Source organism: Babylonia areolata, chromosome 8, assembly GCF_041734735.1.
Source record: "Babylonia areolata isolate BAREFJ2019XMU chromosome 8, ASM4173473v1, whole genome shotgun sequence".
Lineage (NCBI taxonomy): Eukaryota > Metazoa > Mollusca > Gastropoda > Neogastropoda > Buccinidae > Babylonia > Babylonia areolata.
This window is the reverse complement of record NC_134883.1, coordinates 20,023,396-20,034,391: the sequence shown is the minus strand read 5'-3', so window position 1 is coordinate 20,034,391 and position 10,996 is coordinate 20,023,396. Positions and strand designations below refer to the sequence as shown.

The 10,996-nt window shown below is 44.5% G+C and overlaps 1 protein-coding gene across 3 annotated transcripts in view; it reads left to right on the top strand.

The window, feature by feature from the left end:
• Positions 1–4,288: 4,288 nt before the first annotated feature.
• Positions 4,289–10,996, top strand: part of LOC143284633 (inactive selenide, water dikinase-like protein) — a 28,292-nt gene continuing 21,584 nt past the window's right edge. The window contains exons 1-5 of one of the 3 annotated variants that reach the window (XM_076591500.1): positions 4,289–4,386; positions 5,585–5,823; positions 8,068–8,171; positions 8,974–9,123; positions 10,717–10,829. In XM_076591500.1, coding sequence (XP_076447615.1) covers positions 4,304–4,386; positions 5,585–5,823; positions 8,068–8,171; positions 8,974–9,123; positions 10,717–10,829 — 689 coding nt within the window. In that variant the 5' untranslated portion in view covers positions 4,289–4,303. Of the gene's footprint in view, positions 4,387–4,684; positions 4,747–5,328; positions 5,484–5,584; positions 5,824–8,067; positions 8,172–8,973; positions 9,124–10,716; positions 10,830–10,996 lie in introns of those variants that run through there. The other 2 variants (XM_076591501.1, XM_076591502.1) reach the window with 2 other exon arrangements.

Sequence of the window (10,996 nt, the reverse complement as noted above, 5' to 3'; positions counted from 1 at the left end):
ACACCAGATTTCTTTGAGTTAACATTGGATTCGGTGTTCTTCTCAAGGAGAGCGTTTCATCACAGTGCAGTGCCATCTCCTTTTTTTCTTTTCTTTTTTCCTTCTTTTTTTTCTTTTCTTTTGTTTTGTTCTGCCTGAAGGTGTATTTGTTTTCCTATCAAAGCGGACATTCTACAGAATTTTGCCCGCCAGGGACAAGCTCTTTGTTGCCGTGGGTTCCGTTACATGCGCTAAATGCATACCACACTGATGCGGGACTACGGTTTATCGTCGCATCCGAACGACTTGCGTCTAAACCACCATTCAAGGTCAAACACCTCAAGGCCTGACTAAGCGCGTTGGGTTACGCTGCTGGTCAGGCATCTGCTTGGCAGATGTGGTGTAGCGTATATGGATTTGACCGAACGCAGTGACGCCTCCTTGAGCTACTGATACTGATACTGATACTTACGAAAATACTGGGTGGGGTTCGATCCTGTGTGCTCAGATTATCTCATTTCCTAGGAGGACGCGTTACCACCTGGCTACCCCTCCATAATTATGTTCCAGTCCCTTGGTGTCCAGGTTCCCTTGTGCCCCCAGTGACCATGTTCCCATAGGTCTAGTGTCAATTTGAAGAACACCGCTTGAACATCACGAAGTGTTTTACGTATCATGTGCATTCGTTTCTGCTGCACGTGATGTATGTATATTTACCACTAGTCCACTAGGTGTCAGGTCAGGGGCATAGCCCTTGCTACTGGTACTATGTAACCCAGTACTAGCTGCCGCATGTGAAGTCTCCCAACGACGGACCAGGCGGAGGAGGAAACTTTTCCCAACGGCTGTGAAGGCGGAAGAGGATGACCAAAGGGCAGGGGGAGCTCTTATCCTTGGCTGGAAGTCCTCCTAGGAGACGGAACTCCGAAGAAAAAACCTGCACCTGCCGAGGCCGTTCCACACGTGGCAGTATCTGCACATGTGGGACTGTGAGAGTCGGTAGGCGAGATAGTGGGGAAGGGACTGCACAACTCCTCTTCACTAAGAAAAAGTCACCTGTGCTGGTCAGGCAACCAGGGACAGACAGCAGGATCTCGAAGATGCTATTGTATGGCCAGCTGAAGGAAGGCCACCGCGGACTTGGAAGACCCTGAAAGCGCTTCAAGGACACCTTGAAGACAACCTCAAAGCCTGTGACATAGACATCGCTTCCTGGGAAACTGATGCCCTTGACCGCTCTCGCTGGAGGATGCTGTGCTCTAGTGGCATAAAGACGAGAGAACGCTGGCCATTAAAGAGAAAAGTGAGCGAAGGAAGCAGGGCTCAACTTCTGGAGACGTTTTCCCTTGCAACACCTGTGGGAAGTGCTGTGCATCCAGAATCGGCCTCTTCTCCTATATGAGGACACACACCGACAGATAAGCCTGCCTGCCTACTCATCCGTCGGACCGACGGGAGACTCCATCATCATCAGACCACCACTCCATCATCATCAGACCACCACTCCATCATCATCAGACCACCACTCTTTCCACAGGTGGACGTGCAGAAGCGTGTCACTTCACTGTACGGGCAGTGTCCAGCGTACGTGTTTTCTTGCTCTCAGCACAACGTGAGAGCTTCTGGTCGAGGCTGAGCGTCGTCAGTTACCTGTCTGCATGGATGGCTCTGTTTCTGTTTCGACCTCTGTGTCTTTCTCTGTGTCTGTATCGGCTCGATTTATTTCTCAGTCTGTATACAATGTGTGTGTGTGTGTGGGGGGGGGGGGGGTCTCTGTCTCATTTCTGTCTCTCTGTCTCTCTCTGTCTCTGTTTCTGTCTCGGTCTGTCTGTCTGTCTGTCTGTCTGTCTCTCTCTCTCTCTCTTTCCCCATCATACACACAAAACTTTATTTTCAATAAATCATGAACATTTGACCACATCCACTGGCACCCCCTCAACTTATCATAATGGACGTTTCTTCATGAATGCGAAGTATGAAAGAAATGAAAATATGTGGAGTTTTTTTGTTTTGTTTTTTGTTTTGCATCAGATTTACAAATCCATTTCACGAATGCAGGGAAGTACGTGTTTTGAGTCAAGTTTTGACTGGTTTCGCACAAGTGATAACGTGGACTATTAAACACCTTCACGCGTTCAAACATGGACTGGATGTTGATAGTTGTGGAAATTCATTGGGTATACTTTGTGTGAAAAGCAAATAAAACATACCGTCAGAAAGGAGAAGAAGAAGTAATAAACAAAATAGAATAAACGTGGCTTGTAACGAACATGAACTGCAGACCAGAAGTGGACAAAAGAAAGAACTGATGCAATCCTTCGTCATCTGATTTACGAGGTCAATTATGTGGTTGATATTTTCTTCTGTAGGCCTATCTATGAATAATAAAACTACACTGAACTCTGCTGTGTGGCTGTTTTACTGTAATCCTCCAAGCGGGTATAGACTGCGCACAGACAATACGACTTTCACTCCCAGAGAATGTCTCAGGTTCCTATGATTTTTATGGTATATGTCGGCCGTCGGTGGATAGGCTACTTTTTCTTTTAGCTGGAAACCATACAGAGATACAGAATCAAACCAGAGAAGCTTTTCATTGAAAGAAACATATTTACGTGGGTCAGCGAAAAAAAAATCATCCAGAGTTGAGTAGTAATGTGTATTTTGACTTACCTCCCTCCAGGGTGATGATCTGCCATTGTGGGGGAACTGAAATATTGCTTTGCGGGACACTCACTAGGGGAGTGTATAAGATGTATTTGCCGGTTGGTGTGTGTAAGGAAAATGGTATCCTATTTTCCTAGATCAGTTTTTTTTACAGGGCAACATTTATATCGGGGATTGGAATTTGTTATTTTGATATACTATTTTCCTAGATCTATTTTTTTACAGGGCAACTTTTATATCGGGAGATTGGAAATTGTTTCTTTTGAAAAATGGTTTCACGTGTTTCACGTGCATTTTTGTAATCACACCATGAGTTATGAATGTGATGTGCTGCTGTGAAGTGCAGATTTGTGGCCAGATGGTGTCATGAAGCTGCCCAGGTTAGGGACTTTTTTTTTTTTTTTTTTTTTTTTTTTTCCTGTAAAGGCATGCCGAGGTGCCAGGGACTGGGCACGGGATTTCATAGAACTGGATGGTGGGACCATCGGGACGAATTATCGGCACAGAAGATGAACGTGATGGTGGGACCATCGGGACGTGCTGAGTGAGGAGCCAGGAGCTGGCGAGACTGCTGAAGAACATTCAAGGAGGTGAAATTAAAATTGTTTCCCCCCCCTCCCCTCCCCCCCCCCCCTAAAAAATTATATTCCAGTCCAGGCCATGATTAACAGCTTTTGATATCTTTCTTAATAATAAATAAAAGGGTGTGGTTAATAAGTGTTTCGTGTTTTGGGGAGAACACGTTCTGATTGGAGTGACAAGTGAACAGATAGCAGGCATACACTTACAAGCAAGCACATTCATTCTTATGTAGTTATTTCTGTCTATCTGGCACTTTCTTTACAGTGTGAGCATTTGAAAGCGCATCATAAATTCATATTCATCTATTCATCCGTTCAGTCAGTCGTTTCCTTTCGCCCGAAAGCAGAGCTGCATTGAATTACCGCGAGGTGGGCGTCAGATTTGTCATGGGAGATAATAGGCAAATGGACAAGTTATCGTTACACGAGTGGTAACCTCCCATTTGCCCTCTCCTCCTCCCCCCCCCCCCCCCCCTGTGTGTGTGTGTGTGTGTTGTGTGTGTGTGTGTGTGTGTGTTGGATTGGAAGGGAGGTGGGTCAGATTATATTGTGAGTGAGTGAACTGATATGGAATAATTTCTTACTGGTTAATGTGCTTGTTAATGTGGTCAGTTAACTGGCTGTGAATGAAAATAATTGTCTTGTTCTTTTTTTTTCTGATGCCGGCGATATTTGAGTAATGGAAATGCAATGTCCACTTTCACTTCAGTTATGGTTTACTTATACTGAAGGTAATAAAATGTCAGCCTCTCTGTCTCTGTCTCCCAGGCCTGTCTCTGTCTCTGTCAGTCTGTCTGCCTGTCTCTGTCTGTCTGTCTGTCTCCTTCTGTCTGCCTGTCCGTCTGTCTGTCTCAGTGATTCAGGTTTCCGCTCTGTCTGTCTGTCTGCACGGTCTCTCTCTCTCTCTCAGGGCTCTCTCTCTCTCCGAGTCTCTCTCCGACTCCTCTCTCTCTCTCTCTCTCTCTCCCTTCCGCATTTTCTTACGCTGATGCAAAATGTTGTTTTCAGTTGTGTGCGTGTCACGGACGACCTAGTCAGGTTGCAGTATTTTGTTACAGTATATTTTTTGGTCACAGATGGGGGTTCGAATCCGCATCGTCCCCTTTTCAGCAGACGAAGTTGGCGGATGCATTTGGACCACTGGGATTATCAGAGGCGGGTGTGTTACCGTTGTTTGTGCACTGGCTTTTCATCTTGCATGTCACATTTTCTCTTTGTAGCTCGGTAACACTCAGTGAAGCAGTGAGGAAGAAACATCAACTTTTTAAGAAATGGCAAGAGGTGGATCAGGGCAAGATTATCTGGCATACGTAAAGGCCTGGAATCAGGCTAGGATAAGCTGTCGGAAGAGCTGTGTGTGTGACGCAGTTTTTAACTTGAGTTGTCAGTCAGTGCTGTTCCCGGTCGCCGAGTCAGCCCGGGTGTGCTGCACTCCGACGTTTGGCTACTTAATCCGGCACATCAGTGACTCGATGATGATGTCAGTCACAGTGTCACTGACGTCCGTCATCGTGTGCCGGTGTGTGTGTGAGTGTGTGTGTGCTATGTGTGTGTATATGTGTAGTGAGTGTGTGTGTGTGCGTCACAGTCTGTGCGTGCGTGCCCGCGTACGCACCGGCACCGCGGTATCATTGTTGACTGAATTAACCGCCAACACTTCCTGAATCAGAAAAATAATGGAGTCTCGTCGCAAAGATTTGCTTGTGTTCGGGACTGAACTGGTGACCTATACTATAGCTGGTAAAAGAGGTTTTCAATTTTTTTTTTTTTTTTTTTTACGGAGTCGAAAGTTATGCGCAGTCTTCAGTTTGATGATTTGGTCAAGAAGTATAAGTGTAACACCAGTCCACACCGGTTGTCCAATTTCCGATAACGATAACGCACCTCGATAAAAAGGGAGATATGTCATTGGTTTGACCACCTGTTGGCCACCGATCCAAGCCGCGCGTCATGGGCATGGCGACCGAAATGAGACGAGACAACCAAATAATGATAACTCCCTCAAATTCATCTTGCGTTTATTTCTTGCGGACTCCAGCGATTGCAAATAAAAATAATCGAACTGTACATGTCCTGTAATGCAAAATCATTATTTATTTTATAGGGTATATCAGATCAAAAACGACAACAACAAGAATTAGCTCTAAGTTGAACTTTAAAAATAAGATTTCTCCCTGACAAAGCGAGCGAGAAATTAACATCCGGGTGTTCGCCGGTTACCCAGGGAGGTCGTCATTTCTGTGCAAGCAGACGAAGGTATGCGGATAGAAAATATAACAGTTTTCGTTTATATGTCGGAAAAAATGTTCTGATCTATTGCATAAAGATTTATATGACTTTGTCTTGTATTCTGACAGAATTGCTCAACGGTACAGCGGCGAGGAAGGCGGTATGGCAATGCGACGTCCGTTCGATCCTGCAGCACACGAGTTGGATCCCAATTTCCGACTCACAAAGTTTGCTGACCTAAAGGGATGAGGGTGTAAAGTCCCTCAAGAAGTTCTGCTCAAACTTCTTGAGGGACTCCAACAGGACAGCAGTGCTCAGGATGTCGAACAGTCGCAATTCCAATATGTGGCAGCCGTCCCTCGGCTTGGTAAGTCAAATTTTACCACGACAAAAAACTTAAAAATGGCCTCGTTATTTCGTTTCCAAAATGTCATTTCCAAGAGCCGTCATAAGCTCAAAATGAGTACATTTTGGTGTCAAGCTGGATTTGTTTCGCATTTTTAGGATAATTTATGTAACATGTATTGTATGCATGATACCTTTCATCAACAGATCTCGTATTTTATTATGTATTTGGGGAAATATGGGAACCCTTTCGGGTTGCTCACATTCAAAATGGCGGCATAGCGGGTCACTCATGTGGTATGGTTGTCCGAGACGTCACGTGGCATGACGCGACCGTCCACCTTATGATGGCTCCGCCCATAAAGGGCTTTGGATTGGCATTGAACCCAGTTTAGGCCTGAAAGCTAACTGGCACACAGAATATAGTTATATCCCCGCGCGCAACAATGGTGCATGCAAAATCAAGTAAATGAAGAGGTACATCACCCACTCCTACCTCCCCCCCGCCCTTCCCCCCAAAAAACATTTTTTTAAACCATCATACTTATGCTACATCTCCTTTCACTTTTGATTTTAAACAGTCCAAACTTGAATGAACATTTTCTGATGGGTCCACAGTAATACATACACACACACACACACACACATATATATATATATATATTTTTTTTTTTTTTTTTTATAACTGCAACTCAAATTTTACAAATTTTTCCACATGCCCACAATTTAAACAAACAATGTACTCCTTCTCAGGGAATCCAACATGGACTTCACGTTGTCCACTTCACACACTTGGCTCCTATATCTCAAACATTCGTGATGGCGGCCGTGGCCACAGATCTCACGCAGCATGCCCCGACAGTCTCGCATCCAACAGCGACCTTTTCGGGTAGGGATGCCCTCCCTCTGGGTAGGGAGGAAGATGAACCACTAGGGGACACGCATGCCCACACATGTACACCCTCCCCCTCACTCTGAATTTCAAATTCAAGGGAGGCACACCCGCCAGTGAGCACCACGGTTACCTCCCTTGCACTGGCACTGCCCCTTGCCCACACCGTGGGTGCATGCACGGACCCTCCAACCTCGGTGGTGGCAGTTCCCTCTGCCACACCACTAGACTCTGCTATTACCCAGCCAGTGGTGACTCAGACACAAGCCGCTGATGACAATCAGCATCTCATACTGTCTGTCACATGACGTCCGCAGCCACAGATTGTGGCTCCGTCATGTGCCATGTCCTCGACAGTCTTGCGTACACATTCCCATTTACTTGAGCATATCCATGCATGCTACATAATGCTTGTGTATGTGTATCTACAAGCTCCAGAAAATACAGAATAGTGCAGCTCGACTTGTCCTTAAAAAGTAGAGGAGAGAGAGTGCTGCTGCTCTCTTGTGGACACTTCATTGGTTGCCTGTTCAAGCCAGAATTGAATATAAAGTTGCCTGTCTATGTTTTCAGTGCCTGAATTGTGAGACCACACCCTCATATCTTTCTGAGCTTGTTAACCCATACTTGCCAAACAGAACATTGAGGTCTCTTGATTCCTCCCAGCTAACTGTTCCCCGATACTTCCTAAACTCCTGTGGAAAGAGGTCATTTTCCATCTTCGGCCCAACAACTTGGGATTCTCTGCCTATTGCTCTCAGACAAACAACTCATCTATCTACTTTTAAAGCAAATCTTAAAACTTATCTCTTTAAAAAATACTTGTCATAACCCAAATAGTGCTGTTGTCCCAGGCCCATGGCAATGTGAGTGTGTGTGATGGGTGAGTAGAGAGAATGGGGGTGAGTAGATGGATGGTGGTGGTGTGGTTCGAAAGGGAGAATGACCCGGTTTTTACCCTTTTTATTTTACTCCTTTCTATTCAAAACTTTATTTTGCAATTTTTACAAAATCTATGGCATGCAGATTACAATTATGCTTCTTTTTACATGTATGTATTTTAAGTGAAAATTGCTGTTATCTCAGCCGTTTAATCATGTGTGTGAGTGTTGGAGTGTAACAGTTGTAATATTGAGAGTATGTTACTTTGTGAGTTTTATGCATTGTGTTTTTATAATATTAATGATTCTGTTTTATGTTTCTACTACTTTTTATATGCTTTCTTGTTTTTCATTTTAGGTACTGTATTGTAAAGCGTTTAGAGCTTGCTTATGCTTGTAATGACACTGACAGTTGGTGCAATGTGTTGGTTGTGCAGTTATTAGAATTGATAGTTGCACCACACCAGTGTATTGAAAAACAAGTCTTGTGCAGGTATTGGAATGGATAGTTCCATCACACCACTGCGTCATGGTGGACTCTCCCTGGTTCAGACTACAGATTTTTTCTATCCATTGGTTGACGACCCATTTATGCAGGTGAAATTTTCTTTATACAATTGATTTGATGCCATTGAATGATTGATTTAAAATAGAATCTGTTTCTACTTTGATGTCTGTACACTTACAACCCCTGAAATCCTGGAATGACAGTGTAAGGTAACAGTTGTGTCATTTGATGTATTTACACTGACAACACCTGAAATGATAGAGTGACAGTGTGAGGCAACAGTTACGTTGATTATTTGATGTATTTACATTGACAACCCCTGAAATGGAGTGATGGTGTAACTGTAAGGTAACAGTTATGTTGATGATTGGATGTATTTACATTGACAACCCCTGAAACGGTGTGACAGTTTTAGGTGACAGTTTGATCATTTGATGTATTTACACGACAACCCCTGAAATGGTGTGACAGTGTTAGGTGACAGTTTGATCATTTGATGTATTTACATGACAACCCCTGAAATGGTGTGACAGTGTTGGTAAGATCTAAGGAAATCACTCAGAAGAAACGTAAGGGACATTATAGTTGAAAGGTTAGAGAAGTGTCTTTGATCCAGGGTCGTCATGCTGAGAAGTTGATAAGAACATCAACGATGTGTGCGCAGATCTAGCCAATAACTGGCACTGTCTGCAAGCAGGGGGGAAGTGGAAAGCATGGGTGTGATGTGTAAAGTGCCTGATGATGGTTTTCCTCAGGGCAAGATAACTTGTGTGGAAAGCATGGGTGTGATGTGTAAAGTGCCTGATGATGGTTTTCCTCAGGGCAAGATAACTTGTGTGGAAAGCATGGGTGTGATGTGTGAAGTGCCTGATATATGATGGTCTTCCTCAGGGCAAGATAGCTTGTGCCAATGTGCTGAGTGACCTGTATGCCATGGGGGTGACTGACTGTGACAACATGCTGATGCTGGTTGCTGCCAGCAACAAGATGTCGGAGAAGGAGCGAGACACCATCATGCCCCTCATCATGCGAGGCTTCAAGGTAGGGGTCTCTTCACTGGGCATAAGATATGCAGGTATCATAAATCATTGATCAGGAACTATGTCTGTCCTCAATGGTAAAAAAACATGCGAGTATCATAAATCATTGATCAGAAACTAGGTCTGTCCTCATTGGGCAAAAAAACACGCAAGTATCATAAATCATTTATCAGAAACTAGGTCTGTCCTCATTGGGCAAAAAAACACGCAAGTATCATAAATCATTGATCAGAAACTAGGTCTTTCCTCATTGGGCAAAAAACAAGTACTGTAAAGTTTGGTCTATTGAGCGCACTGGTATACAAGCCGCACCCACTAAATTTTGGAAAAAATTGAACTTTATACATACATAAGACGCATGGGCTTATAAGCCGCACTTATTTCCTGTACCAGAACACAAACTGATACTACAGAAAAGCTGTAGATATTGTAGGTTATGAAATAAACACAAGCGGGAAAAAATACAAAGAAAAGCAAGCGAAAATACTGCTAGTGCCACAAAAAAATAAATAAACACAACGAAAATAAGATCCATATCTCTTGAACTTGGCAGCCTGGGTCAGAAATTTGGCGTCTCTGTGGTCCTTAAGGGGCTGCAGCTCTGTGATGGTTTCAAGCTCCTGAATTGATGTAGACCACATGGCCCCTGTGATGATACGGGTAGCTGGATTCTGAACCTTGCTGATCCGATCAATGTTGGACTTGGCTGTAGTGCCCCATGCAGTCATGCCATACTCCAGCACTGGCCTGACTCTACCAGTGTACAGCCTCCTGAGGGTCGTGTTGTCTGCACCCCATGTTGTTCCTGCCAGCTTCTTCATGAGGGCAAGTTGTACTTTTGCTCTTGATTCTGCTTTCTCTGCTTGCTTCTTCCACATCGGGCGTTTGTCAAAAGTGACTCCCAGGTACGTGGGGTTGTTCTCAGCAAGCAGAGTTTGTCCATTGATGCGCAGGTTAGCCTTCTGTTCTTTTGGTGAGAGGTTGAAAACCGTGTAAGTGGTCTTTTTGGCATTAATTGTCAACAGCCACTGTTTTGTCCAGTCTTCAAGAACATTCAGCACCTGCTGTAGTCTGTAGTTGGCAGTTGTGAGGTTTTCTTCCGAGCACCATAGGACAAGATCGTCTGCATAGATGGCTCCCTGGACTTTGCGTGGCATATCTTTGACTATGTCATTGATAAAGACAAGGGTAATGAAAATGATGAAGAGATGTATGGGGACAGGACTGTGTGGTTGTGATAATGAAGATGATGATAAAGAGATGTATCTGGGCAGGATTGTGTGGTGATGATAATGAAGACAATGATGAAGAGATGTATCTGGGCAGACTGTGTTATGATGATAATGAAGATGATGAGATGTAACTGGGCAGGACTGTGTGGTGATGATAATGACAATGATGATGAAGAGATGTATGCGGGCAGGATTGTGTGATGATGATGATAATGAAGATGATGATGAAGAGATGTATGCGGGCAGGACTGTGTGATGATAATGAAGATGATGATGAAGAGAAGTATGTGGGCAGGACTGTGTGGTTATGATGATGACGATGAAGATAATGAAGATGATGATCAAGAGATGTCTGTGGGCAGGACTGTGCAGAAGAAGCGGGCACCCAGGTGACAGGTGGACAGACAGTGATCAACCCCTGGCTGACCATTGGAGGAGTGGCCACCACCGTCTGTCAACCCAACGAGTTCATCCTGTGAGTCAGTGCTGCTGTACACCCATCACTGTTTCATCATGTGGTCTACCTTTTGTGGGGGGAGGGCACACATCACTGTTCATCCTGTTGTGGGGGGAGGGCGCACATCACAGTTGATTCTCTAGTGTACCTTTTGTTGGGGGAGGGCACCCATCACTGTTCATCTT